The sequence below is a fragment of the Symphalangus syndactylus genome, chromosome 4, assembly GCF_028878055.3.
Source record: "Symphalangus syndactylus isolate Jambi chromosome 4, NHGRI_mSymSyn1-v2.1_pri, whole genome shotgun sequence".
Classification (NCBI taxonomy): domain Eukaryota; kingdom Metazoa; phylum Chordata; class Mammalia; order Primates; family Hylobatidae; genus Symphalangus; species Symphalangus syndactylus.
In genome coordinates, this window is record NC_072426.2 from 73,634,774 (window position 1) to 73,660,276 (window position 25,503).

General features: G+C 35.3%; 1 protein-coding gene across 1 annotated transcript in view; it reads left to right on the plus strand.

Moving 5' to 3' along the window:
* The window catches only part of CCDC7 (coiled-coil domain containing 7), a 434,096-nt gene that overhangs the window by 56,432 nt on the left and 352,161 nt on the right, over window positions 1–25,503 (plus strand). Inside the window, 1 exon segment of the mRNA XM_063637339.1 lies at window positions 5,948–5,968. Coding sequence (XP_063493409.1) covers window positions 5,948–5,968 — 21 coding nt within the window.

Here is a 25,503-nt window from a genome sequence, read left to right on the forward strand (position 1 = left end):
CTACACTCTGCCTCTATGAGATCAGGTTGTTTTAGCATTTGCATATTGGCAAGAACATGAAATATTTATCTTTCTGTTCCTGACTTATTTCTCTTAATATAATATCCTATAGGCCTCTCCATGTTGCTGTGAATGACAGGATTTAATTCTTTTTTGGAATTAAGAGTGAAATCTTTTTCGGAACTAAAAGTGGCTGAATAGTAGTCCATTCTCCCAATATGCCACATTTTCTTTATTCATTTGTCTATTGATGGACATTTAGGTTGATTATATATCTTGGCTATTGCAGTTTAGTGCTGCAATGAACATGGAAGTACAGGTGTCTCTTCAGTATACTGATTTCCTTTCCTGTGGATATACACCCAGTAGTGAAATTGCTGGATCATATAGTAGTTCTATTTGTAGTTTTTTGAGGAAACTCCATGCTATTTTTCATTATCGTTCTACTAGTTTACATTTCCACCAAAAGTGTATATATGTTCCCTTTTCTCTGCGTCCTTGTCAGTATTTATTATCTTTTTTCTTTTTGATAATAGCCATTCTAACTGAGTTGAGATGATATCTCATTGTGGTTTTGATTTACATTTCCCTGATGCTTAGTGATGATGAGCATTTTTTTCATATACTTTTTAGCCATTTGTATATCTTTCTTTTGAAAAATATTCAAGCCATTTACCTATTTTAAAATCAGATTTTTTTGCCATTGAGTTATCTGAGTTCCTCATATATTTTGAATATTAATCACTTGTTAGATGAATTTTTTTTTACAAATATCTTTTCTCATTCTGAAGATTGTCTTTTCACTCTGTTGGTTGTTTCCTTTGCTGTGCAGAAGCTTTTTAGTTTGATATAATACCACTTGTCTGTTTTTGCTTGTGTTGCCTATGCTTTTGAGGTCTTATCCATAAAATATTTTCTCAGACCAATGTCCTGAAGCATTTCCTCTGTTTCCTTCCAGTAGTTTCATAGTTTTGGGTTTTATATTAAAGGCTTTAAGCTGTTTTTGAGCTGATTTTTGCATATGGTGAGATATTGGGGTCTAGTTTCATTCTTCTGCCTATGGATATCCAGTTTTCCCAGGACCATTTATTGAAAAGACTGTTCTTTTCCCAATGTTCTTGGTGCTTTTGTTGAAAATCTGTTGGCTATAAATAAGTGGACTTATTTTTTGGGTTCTCTATTGGGTTTCATTGGTCTGTGTGTCTGTTTTTGTGCCAGTACCATGCTGTTGTGGCTACTGTAGCTTTGAAGAGTATGTTTGTGTGTTTGCACGTGTGTGTGTGTGCTTTTTTTTTTTTTTTTTTTTTTTAAAGAGACAAGGTCTCACTTTGTTGGCCAGGCTGGAGTGCAGTGGTACAATCATAGCTCACTGCAGCCTCGAACTCCTGGGCTTGAGGGATCCTTTTGCCTCAGCTTCCCAAGCTGCTGGGATTACAGGCATGAACCACCATGCCTGGCTAACTTTGTAGTATATTTTGAAGTAAGATAGTGTGTTACCTCCAGCTTTCTTCGTTTTGCTTAGGATTGCTTTGGCTACTTAGGGTCTTTTGTGGTTCCACATGAATTTTTAGGATTTTCTTCTATTTCTGTAAAGAGTGTCATGGTATTAATAATTAATATTGTTAAAATGACCATACTACTCAAAGCTATCTGCAGATTCAGTGAAATACCTGTCAAAATGATACTGGGCTTAAGCCCACTATCAGTATTAATTCTTCTAATCCATGAACATAAGATGTCTTTTGTTTTTTTGTGTGTGTCTTCTTTAATTTCTTTCATCAGTATTTTATAATTTCCATTGTAGAGACCTTTCACCTCCTTGGTTAAATTTATTTCTAGGTATCTTATATATTATTTTGTAGCTATTATAAGTGGGATTGTTCTCTTGATTTCTTTTTTCAGCTAGTATATAAACATGCTACTGATTTTTATATGTTGATTTTGTATTTTGCAGCTTTACTGAATTTATTCATTAATTCTAAGAAGTTTTTGGTTGGAGTCTTCTATGTATATGATATGTATATGATCATGTTGTCTGCAAACAGGGACTCTTTTGAGGCCCTCCACTTAGTTGCTTTTCTTTCCTAGGAGAGTTCTGAGTTAGGTGAAACTAACTCAGTTTAGTGGGAACCTCTAGAGAGCTCAAAAGTGGGAACCTCTAGAGAGCTCAAAACACTAACACCTTTGTAGGGACATGGATGAAACTGGAAAACATCATTCTCAGTAAACTATCGCAAGAACAAAAAACCAAGCACCGCATGTTCTCACTCATAGGTGGGAATTGAACAATGAGAACTCATGGACACAGGAAGGGGAACATCACGCTCCGGGGACTGTTGTTGGGTGGGGGGAGGGGGGAGGGACAGCATTAGGAGATACACCTAATGCTAAATGACGAGTTAATGGGTGCAGGAAATCAACATGGCACATGGATACATATGTAACAAACCTGCACATTGTGCACATGTACCCTAAAACCCTAAAGTATAATAAAAGTAGATATACATAATAAAAAAAAAAAAAACACTAACACCATTTCTTGGGAATATGTCTGCTATGCTCTCTCCAGAACCACTCAAAATGAGGGTTGCTGTTTTTAAGACTGCTACTGTGCTGGAGGAGGGGTTGGGGCAAGACCGAGTTAAAATACCACACATTTCTCCTGTGGTGTTCAAGCCACATTTTATTGATGTGGCATTGCTTGGTTGCTTTAAATCTTTAACTGTTTTTCAGAGTTCTAACAAAATTGGAGCATAGGCCTTTGGACTTCCCTACTGCACTTTTTTTTTTTTTTTTTTTTTTTTGCTGTTATCACTCTTCAAATACCCTAATAGTTTTGTTCCTTGGTACAAATTTACAATTGACTTTGAATTTTATGTATATAGCATTTCAGTAGACCAAGAATAACCAAGTGAGTCCTGAAGAAAATGAACAAGGCCAAAGGACCTACCCTAACAGATATCAAGATTCATTATGCAGCTATATCAATTATGATTATGTGCTTTTGGTGCAAGCCTGGATGAACTGATGAAATTGAACAAAGTCTCAGATATTGACCCTTTTATATATGGAAAATTTTGTTGATGACAGAGCCAGCAGTATAATAAATGGCTTTGGGACAATTGGTTATTTATAAAGGAAAAAACTAATTTGATATATGATCAAATATGATACTGATGATATAAGTATATGACTTGGAGCAAGAAACAATCACAAAAAAATACAAGTCATAAAAGGCAATATTGATAAATTCACCTATATTAAATTTATAAGCTGTTACATAAATAATTCATAAAGAGAGGGGCAAGAGAAATTTCAAATAGGGGCAAAATTTGGATCATGTATACCTGACGTATATGTGTATTTAATCACATAAAGGATTATCTAGATTATATAGATAATGTCTACTTATCAGTAAGTAAAAGATTAAACAAATCATTACAAAATAAAAAGGCATTTCACAGTGGATCAGTTTTTATTTTTCACTCATTTTTATCAACAATGATCTAGATTTAGCAGTATCAGTAATTGATGCCGTGGGTTTCCTCAGTAATTGAGAAAGGCTCTGTTCTCCTTAAACTAGGAGTGGTTTAAATTATTCTAGAACTATGGCTACAATGAGTGGTTGAATTGGTATATGCTAATGTTTCCCATCAGGTTCCAGTGCAGGAAGGAAAGTTTTGAGAACCTTGGAATCTTTCTTGACAGTGGAAAGAATTAGTTATTCCTAGGTATAATGTGCTTTAGTGGACATTATTTTCTAAACACTTACATAGCTGAAAATATTTTTCTTCTGACACAGACATTAATTTGCTTTGGTATATTTTCTGAAGGATCTCAGCACTTTTTGCTTAGATTTATGCTTTCTTATTTAGCTTAGTGATTCTCAAACTTTAGCATGCAAAGCAATCACCTGCAGGTCTAGTTAAAACACAAATTGTTAGTCCCACTTCTAGAATTTCTGATTTAGTAGGGTAGGGTGGGTCCTGAGAATTTTCAACTAATAAGTGTGCTTGTAGGTGGTGCTGATGCTGTTGCTGTGGCTCCTTACTTTTTGAACCACAGATCTAGAGTTAGTGTTGTGGAAGATAAATTTAATTTATCTAGTTTAATTTTTGTTCAATTTTATGTTACTCCCTGAATGCACGTAGTAACATTTTACTGTAATAATGTAATTGAAAACTTTAACCCAATTTGATAGGGTGAGGTTTTTGTTTTTGTAGCAAATGTAATCACTTTGAAATTAGATATTTAAGTAATAAATATTGATATTTTGAACTGTGTATGGATGCTCCTCAACTTATGAGGGAGTTACATACTGATAAGCTCATCATAAGTTGAATTTTTCATATGGTGAAAGTGCATTTAATAACCTGACCTACCAAACATCATAACTTAGCCTACCCTACCTTAAATGTGCTGAGAACACTGGACATTAGCCTGCAGTTGGGCAAAATCATCTAACACAAAGCCTATTTTATAAGGAAGTGTTGAATAGCTCATGAAACTTTTTGAATACTGTACTGAAAGTGAAAAACAGAACGGTTGTAGGTGTATGTGGAGTTCAGTTTCCATTGGTTTTTGTATATTTAGTCAGTTTCTCTTATAATTTCTCAAACAAGTACTTTGCATTTTTCATTAAAAATATTAAATAGTATTATAATATTTTATACCTTGGTTTTCTAGACCATTTAGCAGGAACAGAGTTGTATTGAGAAGATAGTGTTGGGAAGGTGATGCTTTTTGTTATTGTACTTGCTGCTGTATGAAAAAAATATAATGCTCTTCTGAAAGGAATTTAAATTTTATTCCTTACATCTATCTATCTATCTATCTATCTATCTATCTATCTATCTATCTATCTATCATCTATCTATCTATCTATTATCTATCTATCTATCTATCTATCTATCTATCTATCTATCTATCTATTATCTATCTATCTATCTATCTTTTTTTAAGATGGAGTTTTGCTCTTGTTGCCCAGGCTGGAATGCAATGGTGTGATCTCGGCTCACCGCAACCTTCACCTCCCGGGTTCAAGCGATTCTCCTGCCTCAGCCTCCCGAATAGCTGGGATTACAGGCATGCACCACCACACCTGGCTAATTTTTGTATTTTTAGTAGAGATGGGGTTTCTCCATGTTGGTCAGCCTGGTCTTGAACTCCCAACCTCAGGTGATCCACCTGCCTTGGCCTCCCAAAGTGCTGGGATTATAGGCGTGAGCCACCGTACCCAGCCTCCTTACCTATATTAAGAAAATATATGATACATATGTAACAAACCTGCACATTGTGCACATGTACCCTAAAACCCTAAAGTATAATAAAAAAAAAAAAAAAAAAAAAAAAGAAAATATATGAAATAAATTTGGGAATTGTTTGGGGGCCTCCTAATACAGATATATTAGGGCCAGGCATGATGGCTCATGCTCAGTGTTTTGGGAGACTGAGATGGGAGGATCGCTTGTGGCCAGGAGTTCGAGACCAGCCTGGGCAACATGGCCAAACTCCATCCCTATTAAAAACAAAATTAAAAATTAGCCAGGCATGGGGGTGTGCCCATGTAGTCCTAGCTACTCAGGAGGCTGAGGCAAGAGGATCACTTGAGCCCAGGAGTTCAACGTTATAGTGAGCTATGAGTGCGCCGCTGCACTCAAGCCTGGGTGACAGTGAGATTCTGTCTCTCTTTCCCTCTTTCTCCCTTTTTATATATGAAAAGAAAAATTATTTTTAAATTCTAGAACGAAGTTGTCTATGCAAGGTGAACTAAAAGCACTGTCTGTAAATAAAAAATTATAATTTTCAACTACAGATTTATAAAGTTATATTTTAATACTTAGTACATTTTTGTGATTGAAAATTGCAAAAGACTGAACTAAATATTATATCATACATTGTGAAGCATTCTATTTTTAAATATGTTAATTAAAACTTTATTTTTCAGATTTTGGAATCTCTTTTTAAGGTACGTTCAATACATTACAGCTAAGCCTACTAAAACTTAACACAGAAATACATGCCAATGAAGAAGAGGTTTCTAAATTTTAAGGGAGTAGAAGGAATTCCATACTTGCCGTTCTGTGTATTTAAGAATTTTGTGTTCATTTGTATAGTGCATTAGCCCCCTGAATCCCAAGTGATATTTCGGTCAGGGCTGATATTTGATGGATGAAGATTCACAGACACAGACACACATTTATATAGATATTTATTTCATTGCTGCAATTTAAGTAGTCACTATGTCTGTTTTTGTCCCTCTTTTGTTTTCTTAAAGTGGTTTCAGTGGCAGGTCAATCAGATGGAAGAAGTAAGTCTAACATTTTAAAATTGTTAAGTTAATATTTTTTAACTCATTTGAAAACCAATTTGGATTATGTATAAGTTAAGTATGTATAAGTCATTTTTGAATAACTGTTGGTTATAAAGTAACCTTTTGATTTGGGTAGACAAGGAATAAGTGGATGGGATAAAATATTTCTCAGTGACTTACACCCTATGTCCCTGCATATATCTGGTATACTCCAAGTTTGACTGACACATTTTTTTTCCTAAAATTGAATAATGGAAACTAAGTTTTTTTTTTCCAATTTACATAAAAGGGTGATGAGAGAACATTTCACTTTAAACATTTCTACCATATTTAAAAAAACCATGCTAAATGATTATGTATGTGTAGACATAAAATTATGTATTGATTTTCTATAGATGAAAACATCTATAGAAAAACATCATTATTTTAATGATGTTCTTTTATACTTTTGATTCAGGTACTTTGCCATTAGTTTGAGAACTACTGGTCTCTGTCCTTAGGGGCTTTTAATTCTACTTTGGAAAATACTTTATATATGCTGTTAGTATATTAGAATGATTTCCAGGGTAGCTTTACGGACTTACAGAATTATTTTTGTTCTCATTTGGTCACACTTATGGTTCAGTCCAATTAAACACTCTTGAAGCCCAGGCCTTTCAAATAAAAGAGGCCAGTTTATTTGGGGGTATTTAAAGGATAAATATAGATAGAACCTTAAATGCATGAACTGTGACTATATCCTAGCATCTTATTGTTGTATCTCTGGTCCCAGAATAAAAGACTTCCATGGTCTATATGCTCTTTGCTTTAGGATACATTTGACTGACATTGGAAAAGTGTTAGTCATTCTTTGATTATGGCATAGTGGTCATTATCCTTCCAGAGAAGTAGGGTTAGAGTGAAGTCTACTATTCCTCTACCCTCTTTTAAAATGTGTTCTTCTTTGCAACTTTGGAAATTCATCTTGTCATCTTCTTTTCATCCATAAACCTCTTTTTATTATTTTATTAATGGGTTTACTTTTACTCTTCTTTTACACTCAGTCCTGACCTATCCAAAACCCTGGCCTCTCACTTTCTTGACTTCCTCATCTCCAAAGATCTCTTGGCCTCCACTTCCAGTCACACTCTGGACCTTGTCATTAATTAATTACTTTATTTTAAAAATTACTAATTTAGGCAACTTATTCTTGAACTATAAATTTCTGTTTTTCCAATTATTACTTTAAATACTGCTCTGGCCACCAAACACTTGGAATGTTCTAAATACAAGCCATTGATTGGAACTCCTTCAATTCCTGCTACCTAACAAAATATTAACATCTGTACTCATTTTCTTTTTCTTTTTTCCTGTTAAGACAGATATATTGTTCTTTCTTATACATAAGACTAATTATTTCACTTCCGTTTTGGGTTTCATATCCTCTTGCCTTCTCAAGACTTTGTGTTTGTTTGTTTGTTTGTTTGTGTTTTTGAGACAGGATCTCATTCTGGTTGCCCTGGCTGGACTGCAGTGATTTGATCTCGGCTCACTGAAGGCTTGACCTCCCAGGCTCAGGTGATTCTCCAACCTTAGCCTCTCAAGTAGCTGGGACCACAGGCGCGAGCCACCACGCCTGGCTAATTGGTATTTTTTTTAGTAGAGATGGGGTTTCGCCATGTTGCCCAGGCTAGTCTTGAACTCCTGGACTCATGCAATTCCCTTGCCTCCGCCTCCCAAAGTGCTGGGATTACAGGCGTGAGCCACTGTGCCCTGCCATGTCCTCTCAAGAACTTTGATTAATTAATTATTCTCTCTTGTATATTCAGTTTCTCTCATTCAATTTTATCCTTCTTTTCAGTTTTTAAATATGCTCTTCTATCTCTCATTTGATCCACATTCCTCTCTAAAGGCCTATTTCCATGTCCTTTATTAGCCTGTTTTTGAGAAAATTATTTTGTATGCAAATTTACTCATATTAGGGAAACAATCATTAGATTATTATCAGGGTATAAAGGCAAAACAGATTTATAAGCGAGTGGAGAGAAAAACAGAGTAGACAGTCTTTGAACAATGAAACTAGTTGGCTCTTTTTTTTTTTTTTTAAAGTACTCAACGAATAAACTGGCACCTAGTGAAAAGATTAATCTGGGCACTCTTTCCTTGTAAGAGACAACTAAGGGTATTAAGTAAAACAATTAGAGTTGTTTATGGATTTCCTATAATAACCCTTAAGAGTTTAGCCATGGAGCATATGTCACACATTCAGAGCCACATTTATTTGTATATTAATTTACTATACACTATGCTCTTACTTCCCAAGCATTTCTCAATCTATCCGGACTGAATTCTGTCTCCCTAATAAGTAAAACATTCTCTCCATATGGTTCGCCGTAAGTTGTATGTTGTTAAATTAAACAGACTTTTTTTTTTTTTTTTTTTTTTTTTTGCCTCAGCTATAGTTAATATTATTGATCGTGCCCTCATTTTTGAAACACTATTCCTTTGGCTTCTGTGAATTACATTTTCCTGGCTATTGCTTTACCTCTTTGGCTGTCTTCTTTTTCGAGTCCCCTCCTTAACCCAACCAGTAAATGTTGGAGTACCTCAAAGTTTTATCCTATGCCTTTTTTCTTTTTACTCCAAACTTTCTCCCTAGGCGGTCTCATCTAGTTTTTCCATTCAAGTATTTGAATGTAATTTAAATTTATGCATGTAATTTAAAAACATATACCTCTTGCTCAAAATGTTTCCCTGAACTCCAGGCTTTGTATATAATTACTTACTAGACTATTCCACCTCAGATGCAATGGGTCAGAAATATGAATTTTTTACTCCTAAACTCATATTTCTTCTAGTGTTCCCTATCTTAGCAAATGAGTACTATTTATCAAATTGGGTAAATGTGAAATGTGGAAACCATTCCTGACAACTCACTTCCATCTATTCCTGATATTTAATCTATCCACAAGTCCTCTGGGTTTTACTTTCTAAATAACTGTCAGATGTGTCCACTTTTCTCTGTGTCTACACCTTGTTGTTGGTTACTGTCATATCCATTATGCCTGAAATCCCAACCAGTGCATTCATAATCACCAGGAGGAACCCCCACTGCATATACTTCTGATCTGGAATTTCAAGTTTTTCAATGTTTAAACCCATAATTACTTATCTTAAATATTTTATTAATTTGGTATACCAGATATATTATCTAAAGGTTTATATGATCTACTGTTTTTCAAGGAGTGTTTCTCTTTTTTTTTTTTGTAAACTTTTAAGTTCAGGGGTACATGTATAGGTTTGTTATTTACGTAAACTCATGTCACAGATATTTGTTGTACAGATTATTTCATCACCCACATATTAAGCCCAGTACCCAACAGTTATCTTTCCTGCTCCTCTCCTTCCTCCCAACCTCCACCCTCATGTAGACCCCAGTGTCTATTGTTTCCTTCTTTGTGTTCATGAGTTCTCATCATTTAGCTCCCACTTATAAGTGAGAACATGCAGTATTTGGTTTTACGTTCCTGTGCTAGTTTGATAAGGATAATGGCCTCCAGCTCCATCCATGTTCCTGCAAAAGACATGATCTCATTCATTTATATGGCTGCATAGTATTCCATGGAATACTATGTACCACATTTTCTTTATCCAGTCAACCACTGATGGACATTTAGGCTGATTCCATGTCTTTGCTATTGTGAATAGTGTTGCAGTGAACATACACATGCACGTGTCTTTATGATAGGATGATTTATTTTCCCTTGGGTATATACCCAGTAATAGTATTGCTGGGTCAAATGGTAGTTCTGTTTTTAGATATCTGAGGAATCACCACACTGTTTTCCACAGCAGGCAACTAATTTATACTCCCACCAACAATGTATAAGCATTTTTTTTTCTCCACAACTTTGCCAGCACCTTTTTTTTTTTTTTTTTTTTTTTTTTTTTTACGTTTTAATAATAGTCATTCTGACTGGTATGAGATGGTATCTCATTGTGGTTTGATTTGCATTTCTCTAATGATCAGTGATGTTGAGCTTTTTTTCATATGATTGTTGGCCCCATGTATGTCTTCTTTTGAAAAGTGTCTGTTCATGTCCTTTGTCCACTTTTTTTTTTTTTGAGACGGAGTCTTGCTCCGTTGCCAGGCTGGAGTGCAGTGACACGATCTCGGCTCACTGCAATCTCTGCCTCCCGGGTTCAAGCAATTCTCCTGCCTCAGCCTCCCAAGTAGCTGGGACTACAGGTGTATGCCACCATGCCCAGCTAATTTTTTTTTTTTTTTTTGTATTTTAGTAGAGACAGGGTTTCACCATGTTGCCCAGGCTGGTCTCGAACTCCTGAGCTCAGGCAATCTGCCCACCTCAGCCTCCCAAAGTGCTAGGATTACAGGCGTGAGCCACTGCGCCCGGCCTTGTCCACTGTTTAATGGTGTTGTTTGTTTGTGTCTTATAAATTTGCTTAAGTTTCTTATAGATGTTGGATATTAGACCTTTGTCAGATGAATAGTTTGCAAATGTTTTCTCCCAATTTCTAGGTTGCCTGTTTACTCTGTTGGTAGTTTTTTTTTTGCTGCACAGAAGCTCTTAAGTGCAATTGGATCCTATTTGTTAATTTTTGCTTTTGTTGCAATTGCTTTTGGCATCTTCATGGAGTCTTTGCCCATTCCCATGTCCAGAATGGTATTGCCTAGGTTGTCTTCCAGAATTTTTATAGTTTTGGGTTTTACATTTAAGTCTTTTATTCCTCTTGAGTTAATTTTTGTATATGGTGTAAGCAGTGAGTCCAGTTTAAATCATCTGCACATGGTTAACCGGTTATCCCAGCCTCATTTATTGAATAGGGAGTCCTTTCTTCATTGTTTGCTTTTGTCAGCTTTGTCGAAGATCAGATAGTTATAGGTGTGCAGCCTTATTTCTGGCTTCTCTATTCTGTTCCATTGCTCTATGTGTCTGGTTTTGTGCCAGTACCATGCTATTTTGGTTACTGTAGCCCTGTAGTATAGTTTGAAGTCAGGTACTGTGATGCCTCCAGATTTGTTCTTTTTGCTTTGGATTGCCTTGGCTCTTTGGGCTCTTTTTTGGTTCCATATGGACTTTAAAATAGATTTTTCTAGGTCTGTGAAGAATTTCATTGTTAGTTTGATAGGAATATCATTGGATCTATAAATTGCTTTGGAAAGTATGGCCATTTTAACCATATTGATTCTATCCATGCACATGGAATGTTTTTCCATTTGTTTGTGTCATTTCTGGTTTCTTTGAGCAGTGTTTTGTAGTTCTCCTTGTAGAGATTATTCACCTCCCTGGTTAGCTGTATTCCTAGGTATTCTTTTTGTGGCAATTGTGAATGGGATTGCATTCCTGATTTGGCTCTTGGCTTGACTGTTGTTGACGTATAGGAATGCTAGTGATTTTTGTACATTGACTTTGTATCTTGAGACTTTGCTGAGGCTGTTTATCAGCTGAGGGAACTTCTGGGCCAAGACTTTGGGGTTTTCTAGATATGGGATTATGTTGTCTATAAATGGCGATAGTTTGACTTCCACTCTTCCTATTTGGATGCCTTTATTTCTTTTTCTTGTCTGATTGCTCTGACCAGGACTTCCAATACTGTGTTGAATAGGAGTGGTGGGAGAGGGCACCTCAAGGAATGTTTCTTAAAGTGTAGTTGATAGAACGTGTTTAAATGTCATCTAAGATACCTGTTATAAGTGCACATTACTGGATTAGATTTCTTTTGTGAGTCTGTGAGTTAGGAATCTACTGCTTCAACAGGTGGGAAACAAGGGATTCTTATGCACACTAACATTTGAGAATCCTGTGATAATGTTTTTACTGCTGACAGAATTTATTGTCAGTACATGCTGGTGAGGTTAATGTCAGTGATCATTTTGCATTACATGTTGCATTAACAGAGATACATGTGGAAACTATTAGAGTATATGGTGAGCTACACCAGAGAAATGTAGGCTGAACCTAAAGTAGCCTGTACACTTCAGAATTGTCCTGCTGGAATCTGTGCCCCAAAGGTCTTTCTGAAGAAACCGTTTAGCTGATAACCCACTCTCTGTTCCATACTCTTTTAGTTCTGTGCCTTTATCTTTTTTCCCAGAAAGGACTTCTGTTAAAATTTAATCTGTATTGGGAAATGTGATGTATTGAGAGTCTAATCAAGGGCAAAAACCACACAGTAATTTGGTTAGGGAAAGTTTAATATAAAGAATTATTGTTAACAGAGGAATATCTACTAAAGGATATTGATAGACATTCTACTAAAGGAGTAAAGATAATTCTAATGAATACAAGAGTAGAAGATAGAGGGAACAACTTCAACTCCTAAGATGGAATCAGAATATGAATATCCCCAATCATTCCCTCCCAGCAACGCAGGGCTAAGATGCAAAACTTCTGAAGAGGGAGCAGCTTTCATCACTACGTGGCAGAGAAGTCTGCTGGGCTGCAAGGCTGGTGGAGCTTGAACTCACTGGGAAGCTGTCCATGAGGGTGGTACACTTAGGAATCTGCCCTCTGTGATGCTAGGAAAAGCCACCTTCCAGAGAGGTGCTGTACTTCCTGCTGGGAAGCTGTTCACAAGGGTGATATGTTGGAAAACTTCCCTAAGGGAGGCTCTGCACCAGTGGATTTTGCTACACAGTTCTGGGGGAAGCTGCCCATAGGAATCTGCCATGCCAGGGACCTTACCAGGAAGCCATCCATCAGGTGATGCTGTTGAAATTTTCTGGGGGTGAGTACTATAAAATATACTACACACTGCCTGAGGAAGAAGCAGAGAGAGACACACAGAACTAGGAAGAAAAGCTTCTTCCTCTTCCAGTGCCTCTTCAGGACCCTCTACTGAAAAAGGCTAACATCAAGCCACCTGTCAAGGAAGAAATATTCCACTATCACAGACAAGACAACGAAGAATAGATTTTTGAGATGAGACGCAGTAAACTGATGACATTATTTTTGACTCAATTTATGATTTGTGGCTTCTTATTTGGGATCTTTCCTTTGTCTATAGAATTTCCATATGTCTCCTGCTTCCCTTCCACCTATTCTGTGTTCCTTGCCATATCTTCCCTACACCCAAGCTCAGACTTCTAGTGCATTGCCCAGCATTTACTTCCTGCTGTTATATCCTACTCTCATTCCAGTCATTACAAAAATGAAGTCTCTGTTCTAAATCCCCAGTGCTAGAATTTATCTTTGCTAAGTCCTTGACTTCATTTTTTCCCCAACTTTTCTTCCTAGCATAAGGATTGGAGATGTCTACATGGGTGGATCTCTGAATTTAGGGCAAGCAATTATTTTAGCATTACTCTTGTAAATATTCTGTGCCATTTTCCTATCAAAACTTTCTGACCCCAATTGCGATTCTGCTTGTTTATGTCTCCACACATTGGCTGTTTGTAGGTTTCTTTTGCTGTGGTTTTTGGACACTCATTCTTGCTGAATTTTCTTTAAGTAAACTTATTACCTAGAATAGTAATTATGGTGATCTTATTCTGTGAATCTTGCTGTTTCTTTCCTCTGCTTGTTATTTTTTAGCTTGGTCTATTCCAAAGGTCTCAAGATACCCAAATACGTCACAGTCTTCCCCACACAGACTGGAAAAATGCTAGTTCCATAGATCTTTATATTTTAACTTCTGGGAGTTAGTAATAGACAGGATTAGCCTTTGAGAGAAAATTACTATCTTTAGATAATTTACTACAGTAAGGGTATTCTTAAAAAGAATTTATGGGAAACAATTTAGAATTACTCTTGTAAATATTTTGAGTTGCATTTATTGTTATTGGACTTGCTTAAAATTCCTATATATTAAAACAATAAACAGATGATTAGATTTCAGGCTTTACATGTAAAAGCCATCACTGAGCTATAGTTCTATTCATAGATAATTGCTCATATAAATATATTTGTAAAATATTATATCATTACTTGGCTATAGCTACAGACAAGAATAATGTAAAAGTTAGTTTGATTTAATAAAGGAAATAATGAAATTTATTTGAGGTATGGCAACAAAATGGGTATTTACTAAGTAACTGGTTAATTTTATTATTTTAGATAAGTAAAGATCAAACTGTTTTACAAGCAGAGCCTCCAGAACCTGACAAAACAGTCATTTTAAATATTGCAGAAATAGTAAGGCTTGTACAAAGATTTGAAGAACTGAAGAATCGCCTTAAACAGAGGTCTAAATCCTCTTTGAAAGTCATGTTGTCTAAAACTATGTAAGTGAGATATAAGAACTAATTGAATTAAAAACAATAAGAAAGGGTATATAATTAGCACTGAATGTAAGATAATGAGTCAGATATGATGGCTATACACAGAGCTTCTTAGTCAAATCAGGTCTAGTCAGCTTGTTTCTATTTGCAATTTTTAATAATCTGAGATATACAATACAGGAGACATTCTCTGCATGTGGCTATGCAAATTCAATGTAGAAAATCAGTTTCTTAGTCACACTAGCCACATTTAAAGTGCTTAGTACCTACACGTGGCTGTTATTAGAAAGTTATATTGGACATTGCTAGCTTTGAAATATCTGGCTTATAAACTCTTCTCTCAGTTTGATTAGGACACTCCTAGTAATAAATAGGAAACTAAGATCTAATGAAATACTTCATTGTTCATGAACACCTTCATTAAAAATTATATTAACAGCTTATCCAAGTAAAATTTTTACATTTATAAGCAACCATGTTTTTGCATTAGACAGATAAAACATTCTTTTTTGTGTTAAAATAGAATATACGTACCCATAGTTGGGAGGGGCCACTAGTTATGCAGTTACTTTAGCGACATCTCTGTCAATAACTGAAAATAATGAAGAGAGTGGTACTTGAGTTGGCTCCTGGGGGTTGCATAACTAGATCCTTGGTTCAAAGGTTAAGGTTTAGACCATATTCATACTTGACATTTAAGTGTCTGCTGTGTACTAGCGATTTTTGTAGTAACTTTACATGTATAATCTTTGATTTTCATAACTACTTTATGAGAAAGGTACTATTGTACCCCAATTTTAATGAGAATAAACTGAAGCCAATAGAGGTTAAGTAATATACCTGGCTGAGGTCATATAATTAGTAAATGGATGAAACAGGTTTTGACCCAAAGGTCAGCTAGTCTCACTCCAGAACTTATGTCCTTCATCATTATACAATTGATAATAATACTTTGACAAAAAGATACCTCATGTTTCTAACAATTTATTTTTGCTATTTTTGTTGTGAATGTTTTTGGTATACTTAATTATATTCATAGCCCACATGGAATTCATATAATTACATAGTTTAGTTTGACTTTTCAACTTATAACTTGTAAGTTTACCTTAGTGTCTGTGAATAAAGATTAAAGATATGTTTAATTTTTATTTTACAAGCTTCATATGTCTGGACTGCACATTTTAGTTATTTTAGTGTAATTTAACCTCTTACTCTTCGATATATTAAAAAATGTTTCATTTATTGAACTTTAACAGGGATAAAGAAAATCGACCAGAAGCAGTGAAAAGTTGTGAAGCTGTGGCACAGAAAATTGAAGGTGATAATATTTTATACATGTTTATCCTTAAAAATTTTATTAAAAATTTTGTTACTATTTTTTATCTTTTAAAGAGAGGGTCTCACTCTGTCACCCATGCTGGAGTGTAGTGGCATGAATATCGCTCACTGCAGCCTCAAACTCTTGGGCTCAAGTGATCCTCTCTGCTCAGCCTTTTGAGGTAGCTAGGACCACAGGCACAGGCCACTGAGGCCAGCTGATTTTTTTTTTGTACAGATGGAGGTCTCACTATGTTGCCCAGGCTGGTCTTGAAATTTTGGCCTCAAGTGATCCTCCCACCTCGGGCTCCTAAAATGTTGGGATTACAGGCATGAGCCACCATGCCTGGCATGTTTGACTTTTATGGGGTTTCCTAAGTGTATGAACATTTTGAGACTTAAAGTTAAAAATTTACAGTTATAAAATTATACAATGGTAAATTTAGATAATATTTAATAGTGAGTTTGATATTTTAATAAAAGTTTTTATTATGTTCCAGATTCTGGGAACATACAAAATGAATACAATGTGTATCCCCTATACAGACAACAATGTGGTTGTTACTTGCATAACATTTACAGCTTAGTAAGGATACAAGTACATTATCTAGCATGTTAGTACAGTGTCATGCATGATAAAGGTATGTGGAATTTGCATTGGGTCCACAGAAAGGAGCAATCTGTTCAACCTAAGGAGTTAGGAAGACTTTATGCAACTTTAAAGGGTGAATAGGATTTAGTCAAGTAAAGAAGGGAAATATTTGGTATTTTAAGAAGACAATAGCGTGAACAAACAACATGCATAGAGAATTACAACTGGATTGGTATTAGAGTAAGAAGCGATATATAGGGATGAAGTAACAGAGGGGCTAGTCATAGTGGGAATGGATGCTCTGCTAAGGAGCTTAGACTTTTTTCAAAAATAATAAAGAATCATTGAAGATTTTTTGGAGGATTTAATTTTAGAGAAGTTTTTTCCTGATTGCACTGTAGAAGCTAGATTTGGGGACTAGGAGTAGGAAAGGGAAGTTATTATATCTTAGATGTGTGAGAAGTACCTATATTCAAAGACTAGTGAAAAGAAGAAGGGAGTCAGGTTTGAGAAATATTTACTTGAAAGTTGGTGATTGGATATGGAAGGGAAGGAAGACTAGGTAATGATGGTACCATCAATGAATATAAGAGAATACAAGAGCAAAAACAAGTTTTGATGAGAAAGTGATGTTTATAATCAGCTGTTACACACATTCTTTTAAATATTACCATTTCTTACCTGATTAGGAAGATCTGCAGTGTTGGCAGTTATTATTTTTTCAAAGTTTTCTTTCTTCTGAATAAGTTACTAAAATTAAAATAATAAAATTTAAACTCAATTAGTATATATAATTGCTGTTTGAAGTTTATAGTGACAAATACACTTTTAATTATTTCAGAATTCATAGAAGCCCACTCAACTGATGAATTTAAAGATGTTTCTGCAACAGAACCACGTAAGTTTCCACTCATTAAAGCATTATTGTGATAATAACCTCTGTTACATTAATTTCTATAAAGTAATAATTATTAGGTTAACAGTACAGACTCCTTGCCTTGGAGTTTGGAGCCATACAGTTGAGCTGGTTGTCAAGCAAGTATTGAAATTCTTAGTTAAGGATACGTGTTACTGAAACTAGATTCTTTTTTTTTTTTTTTTGAGACAGAGTCTTGCTCTGTTGCCCAGGCTGGAGTGCAGTGGCATGATCTCGGCTCACTGCAACCTCTGCTTCCTGGGTTCAAGTGATTCTTGTCCCTTAGCCTCCCAAGTAGCTGGGATTACAGGCATGCACCACCACACCCAGCTAACTTTTGTTTTTTTTTTTTTTTTTTTTTTTAGTAGAGAGAGTTTCACCATGTTGCCCAGGCTGGTCTTGAACTCCTGACCTCAGGTAATTTGCCTGCCTCAGCCTCCCAAAGTGCTGGGATTACAGGCGTGAGCCACTGCGCCCGGCCTAGATTAATTTTTGAGGAGTGCATGTTAGTACATGGAATGGAGAATTTTGAGCTGTGATTAGAACATACTACTGAAATGTTGGCAGGCCTTTGAGGTGTAGCAGTGTTAAATTTAAATAGTTTGTAGATTTTGTTGCTAGGAATTATATCCACAAATGCTTTGACTGCAGATGAGTAGTTGTCAGTTCAGGAATATAAAGAACTGCTGGAGCTTGTATGTTAAGTTTATGACTGTTTGTCAATAGAAAGGAAATTAACTTACTTATGTCTTAGGGCTGGAGAGAATTTTGAAATAATAGTGTAAAGCACACTATGGAATACAGTTCAAAAGTAGAAATTAATATTTGCTTGGAACAGGTTGCTGGGAATTCTGCCCTCTTTCAACTTCAGCTTTAAACCCAAACGTTGCCATGTTTAAACCAAGGACAGCTGCACATTTTACAGCACTCCCAAGTTCTATAGAGATTTCTGGTCGAAGAGAGCTCTGACTGACTAGGTGGGGTAGAAAGGTATATAGAACTTTGGAGTAGATAATGAAAACTTCTACTCTAATCAAGGGGAATCCTTTGTACATCTATGGACCTCTCAAGAGCTCTCTCTTTTTCTCTCTCTCAATCTGTATGGTTGCCTTCCTTCTAATATTGTACCTTGGCTTCCACAAACACTGAACTTTGTTTCCTAAACTCAAGGTGACCAGTATGCTCTGAGTTCCCCTTCCCTATACTGTGGACTGGCAATTCTAGATAGCAAACTGGGGTCATCACAAGGGCCTTTCCACTTTATTTCCATACGTACTGCATTCACTGTTTTCCAATTTCTGAATACCACTGTTTCATGTATTTTTGTCCAGTATTTAAGTAGTTTAAAGTAGAAGAGTAATTCTGGTCCCTGATGCTCCATCATGGATGAAAGCAGAAATCCCTGTACCCACTTATAGTCTAATGGAATACATCTTCCAATCATAAAACCACATTTCAAAAGGATAAAATATAGTTGAGATTTTGCTCATGGTTCTAAAGGGGAGCAGAGGACAGAATTATATTGTACAATATGGAGAAAATGCTTTGCAAATTCATAAGATCTTTTTCCGATGGCAGTTGTTTCAGTTTCTTAGCTCTATTAGTATTGACCTACTGTCTCTGTTGCTGTATTTCACTTGTTTACTATCATTTTCTTTTAAAAGTACCTCCTCAATTCTTCTCTGGCCACACTTAATCCTCTCTTCCCTTCCTGTTTACTAAATTCTACTAAATCTTATAGCCTGGCCAGCAAGACAGAAGCTATCTTTGTATTGCACTCTGGTTTTGCTTTCAGGTCACAATTTCATCTTGATGTTGCTTCATTTAATAATTAATAGACTATTTTTTAGAGAAGTTTTAGGTTCACAGAAAAATTGAACAGATATTACAGAGTTCCCATTAGTGTAGTCCCCCCGCTTCTGGCATAAAGCTTCCCCTATTATTAACATTTTGCATTAATGTGATACATTTGTTATGGTTGATGAACCAATTTTGATACATTATTATTAACTAAAGTCCATAGTTTACATCTGGTTTGCTTTTGCCTTGTACAGCTCAGTGGGTTTTGACAAATGTATCATGTCTTGGATCCACCATTACAGTGTCACAGAATAGTTTAATTGCCCTAAAAATCCCCTGTGTCCCACCTATTCACCTCTTCCTCCATCCACCTGAATCCCTGGAAACCACTAATCTGTTTATTTACTGTTTCTATAGTATTTCCTTTTCAAGAATGTTGTATATTTGATATTATTAGTCTCTCTTTTATCTAACAATGTACATTTAAAGTTCCTCCGTGTCTTTCAATAGTTTGACAGTTTCTTTCTTTTTAATTGCTGATAAATAATCAATTTATGGATTTACTACAATTTATCCATTTACCTATGAAAGGGCATCTTGGTTGTTTCCACGTTTTGGCAATTATAAATAAAGCTACTATCAACACTTTTGTGCAGGTTTTTGTGTGGATGTAAGTTTTCAGCTCAATTGGGTAAACACAAAGGAGCATGACTACTAAGTCATATAGTAAGAGTTGTTTAGCATTATAAGAAACTGCCAAATGAGCATGCAAAGGGGCTGTACCATTTTGCATTCCCCTGCAATTAAGGAGAATTCTTGTTGCTCCACATCTTTGTCAGCATTTAGAATTGACAGTGTTTGGGCTTTTAGCCATTCTAATAGTTGTGTAGTGATTTTTCATTGTTTTCATTTGCAGTTCCATGATTATACATGATGTTGAGCATGTTTTCATATGCTTATTTGCCATCTGTTTCATTTCTTTGGTGAGGTATTCAGATCTTTTACCCATTTTAAAAATTGGGTTATTCGTTTTCTTATTGTTGAGTTTTAAGAGTTATTTTTATATTTTGGATACAAGCCATGTATCAGATATGTGTTTGGTAAAGATATTCTCTCAGTCTGTGGCTTATCTTTTCATTCTTTTAGCAGTGTCTTTTGCAGAGCCAGAATAAAGTCAAACTTACCATTTTTTTTTTTTTATTTCACGAATTGTGCTTTAGGTGTTGTATGTAAAAATTAATCTTCAAACCCAAAGTTACCTAGTCTCTTCTACTTTCTTGTAAAAGTTTTATAGTTTTGCATTTTACATTTATAACTATGATCTATTTTGAGTTAATTTTTTTTTTTTTTTGAGATGGAGTCTCACTCTGTCGCTGGAGTGCAATGGTACAATCTTGACCCACTGCAACCTCCGCCTCCCTGTTCAAGTGATTCTCCTGCCTCAGCCTCCCTAGCAGCTGAGACCACAGGCATGCGCCACCACGCCTGGCTAATTTTTGTATTTTTAGTAGAGTTGGGGTTTCACCATGTTGGTCAGGCTGGTCTCGAACTCCTGACCTTGTGATCCGCCTGCCTCAGCCTCCCAAAGTGCTGGGATTACAGGCGTGAGCCACTGCGCCCAGCCCATTTTGAGTTAATTTTTGTGAGAACTGTAAAGTCTATGTCTGGATTCATTTTTTTTTTTTTTTTTGCATTTGGATGTCCAGTTGTTTCAGCATCATTTGTTGAGAAGAGTACTCTTTCTTCATTGAGTTGCCTTTGTTTCTTTGCCAAAGATCAGTTGTGTATATTTGTGAGTCTGTTTTTGGGCTCTTTATTCTGTTTGCTTGTCTGTCTATTTTGGCAGTGCTACATGTCTTGATTACTTTAGCTTTTAGTAAGTATTGAAGTTGGGTAGTGTCAGTCCTCCAACTTTGTTGTTCTTCAACATTGTGTTGACTTCTCTGGGTCTATTAAACTTTATAAACTTTAGAAACAATTTGTTGGTATCCAGAAAATACCTTGCTGGGATTTTGATTGAGATTGCATTGAATCTATAGATTAAAGGGACAAGAACTTGTATCTTAACAATATTGTATCTTTCATTCTATGAACATGAAATATCTCTCCATTTATTTAGATCTTATTTGCTTTCTTTCATCAGAGTAATGAACTTTTCCTCATATAGATCTTGTACATATTTTCTTTTAGATTTACACTGAAGTGTTGAAATTTCAGTGCTACTATAAATGGTGTTAATATCTATAATTTAAAATTCAAATACAAATACTTCATTGCTGGTATATAGGAAAGCAATTGCAATTAACTTTTGTGTCCTGTAAATTTGCAATAATTGTTTATTACTAGATATTGGTGATTCTTTTGGATATTCTATAGAGGCAGTCACATTATCTAACAGAAAGTGTTACTTCTTCCTTCTGATTTTCTTTTCTTATATTATTGCATTAGCTAGGACTTCCAGTATGATGTTAAATAGCATGGTAAAAATGGGCATGCTTACCTTCTTCCTGATCTTAGGGAGGAAGCATTTAGGATTTCATTATAAGTATTATGTTAGCTATAAACTTTTTGTAGATTTTGTTTATCAAACTGAGGAAGCTTACTTCTATTTTATTTATAATTTACAAAGAGTTTTTTAAAATTATGGGTAGATGTTAGATTTTGTCGAATACTTTTTCTGCATTTATTGATATGATTGTATGATTTTTCTTCTTTAGCATGTAGATTACATTAATTGATTTTTGAACATTCCAGCCTTACGTACCTGGAATAACCCATTTGGTTGTGTTGTATAGTCTTTCTATACATTTATGTATGTGATTTGCTAATGTTTTGTTGAGGATTTTCACATATGTATTCATGAAAGATATTCATCTGTAGTTTTCTTTTCTTGTAATGTCTTTGTCTGGCTTTGGTATTGGAGTGATACTGGCCTCATAGAATGAGTCAGGAAATGTTACCTATGTTTCTATCTTCTGGAAGACATCATAAAGAATTGGCATAATTTCTTAGTTAAATGTTTGGTAGAATTTGCCAAGTGAAACTATCTGAGCATAGTACCTGCTGTTTTGGAAGGTTATTAATTATTGATTCAATTTCTTTTAAATAGGCCTATTCATAATATCAATTTCTCCTTTGTGAGTTTTGGTAGATAGTGAGTTTCCAAGAATTTGTCCATATAACCTAAATTATCAAATTTGTTAGCATAAGTTATTTACAGTATTTGTTTATTGTCCCTTTATGTCCATGTGGTCAGTAGTGATGGTCCCTCTTTCTTTTTTGCAAATAGAAATAATTTTATTTCTTGCTTTCCTATTTGGACACCTTTTATTTCTTTTCTTGCTTAATTGCTCTAGCTAGGAATTGCAGTACTATGTTGAATAGAAGTGGCAAGAATGGGCATCTTTATCTTGTTCTTCATCTTAGAGGAAAATCTTTCAACTTTTCACTGTTGACTATGTAGCTGTGGGCTTGTGATAGTTGGCCATTATTGTTTTGAGGTACATTCCTTCTGTATCTAATTTGTTATTTTCATCATGAAAGAATGTTGAAAGTTTTCAAATGTTTTTCCCCATATATTGAGATTATGATATGATTTTTGTATTTTATTCTATTAATACGGTATATCACATTTATTTGCATATTTTGAACCATCTTTGCACCCCAGGGATAAGTCCCACTTGGTCATAGTGAATGATTCTTTTAATGTGCTGTAAATTCAGTTTGCTAGCATTTTATTAAAGATATTTGTATCCATATTCACCAGAGATATTGGACTGTGTTTTTGTCTGGCTTTGGTATTAGGGTAATACTAACCTTGAAAAATTGTTCAGAAGTATTCCTTCCTCTTCAAGATTTTGGAAGAATTCGAGAAGGATTCTACTAGTTCTTTAAATGTTGGGTAGAATTAGGCCATAAAACCACTGGGTCCTGGTTTTTTCTTTTTTTTTATGGGGGATTTTATCACTGAGTCAGTCTTACTAATTACTAGTCTGTTCAGACTTCCTGTTTCTTCATGATTTAGTATTGGTGGGTTGTATGTGTCTGTGAATTATCCAGTTATTTTAGGGTATCTAATTTGTGGGTGTATAAATGTTCACAGTAGTCTTTATCCTTTGTATTTTTGTGGTATCAGTTATTATGTCTCTTCTTTCTTTTTCAATGTTACTTGAGTCTTGCTGTTTTTTCTTAGTCCAGCTAAACTCTTGTTAATTATGTTTGTCTTTTCAAAAAACCAAATCTTAGTTTCGTTGAACTTTTCTATGATTTTTCTAGTCTCTATTTTATGTACTTCTGCTCTAATCTTTTATTTCCTTCCTTTTACTAACTTTGGGCTCAGTTTGTTCTTTTTCTAGTTCTTTGAGGTGTGACATTACGTTATTTAGCTCTTTTGTCTTTTTTTAATGTATACTTTATTTATTTACTTATTTATTTAGAGACAGGGTCTTGCTCTGTTGCCCAGGCTGGAGTAGAGTGGTGTGATCATAGCTCACTCCAACCTCAAACTCCTGGCCTCAAGTGATTCTCTCACTCAGCCTCCTTAGTAGCTGATATTGCAAGTGTGGGACACTGTGCCCAGCTTGAATGTAGGTTTTTATTGCTATAATCTTCCTTTTAATAACTGCTTTTGCTGCATCACATAAATTTTGGTATGTTTCCATTTTTGTGTGTCATAAGATATTTTTTGATTTCTTTTTGAATTTCTTTTTGACCCATTGTTCAGGAGTATGTTCGTTTCCACATATTTGTAAATCTTTCAATTTTTCTTCTGTTATTGATTTCTAGTTTCATGCCACTGTGATTGGGAAATACTTGATTTGATTTTAGCCTTCTTAAATTTTATAAGACTTACTGGCCTAACACAAGATCTGTCCTTTAGAATATTCCATTTGCACTTGAGAAAGCTCTATATTCTCCTGCTGTTGAATGGAATATCTTGAGGCCAGGCGCGGTGGCTCACGCTTGTAATCCCAGCACTTTGGGAGGCCGAGGCGGGCGGATCACGAGGTCAGGAGATCGAGACCACGGTGAAACCCCATCTCTACTAAAAATACAAAAAATTAGCCAGGCGTGGTGGCGTGCGCCTGTAGTCCCAGCTACCTGGAGAGGCTGAGGCAGGAGAATGGCGTGAACCCGGGAGGCGGAGCTTGCAGTGAGCCAAGATTGCGCCACTACACTCCAGCCTGGGTGACACAGTGAGACTCCATCTCAAAAAATAAATAAATAAATGAATAGAATATCTTGTATATGTCTGTTAGGTCCATTGGCATAAAGTGTGGTTAAAATGTAAGGTTTCCTTATTTGTTTTCTGTCTGGATGATTTGTCCATTATTGAATGTAGAGTACTGAAGGCCTCTGCTATTATTGTCTTGCTGTCTATCTCTCTCTTCAGATCTATTAATATTTGTTTTATATATTTAGGTGTTGCAATGTTGGGTGTGTATATAATTGTTATATTCTCTTGAGCTTTTTTCATTATATAATAATCTTTGTCTCTTGTGACTGTTTTTGATTTAAAGTATCTGGTCTGATGTAAGTATAGCCACAGCTGCTCATTTATTGGTTTCTAATTGCATAGAGTATCTATTTACATCCCTTCATTTATTCTGTGAGTAAGCAGCATGTAGTCTTGTTTTTTATTCATTCAGCCCTTCTGTGTCTTTGAATTGAATAATTTGATCCATTTACTTTTGAGTTACCTTTAATAAATAAGGACTTACTATTGCCATTCTGTTAATTGCTTTTTAGCTGTTTTGTAGATCCTTTGTTCTTTTATTCCCTGTTTGCTATCTTCCTTTGTGATTTGTTGATATATTTTTACTCCCCTCTAAGCATTTTATGTTTTTGATGTCATAATTCACATATTTTATATTGAATTTTATTAAGAAATTATTGTAGCTGTAGGAATTTTGTTTGTCTTTTACCCTTTATTCTGTAGACATAAGTGATTTACAGACTACTGTTACAATATTATGGTATGTAATTCTACTATATACACACTTTCACCAGTGAGTTTTATACTTTCATATGTATTTGTGTTACTAGTTAGTGTCCTTTCATTTCAGATTGAAGAGCTCCCTTCATCATTTTTGTAAGGCAAGCCTGATGATGATGAACTCCCTGAGCTTTTGTTTGTCAGGGAAAGTATCACTCCTTCATTTTTGTAGACCAACTTTTCTGGGTAAAGTATTCTTGGTTGGCAGTTTTTTTTCTTCAAGAACTTTGAAAATATCTTCTTACTCTCTCTTAGACTGCAAAATTTTCACTGCTGATAGCCCTATGGGGATTCTCTCTGTGTGAGGAAGCCATTCTCCTATCTCAGCCTCCGGAGTAGCTGGGACTAC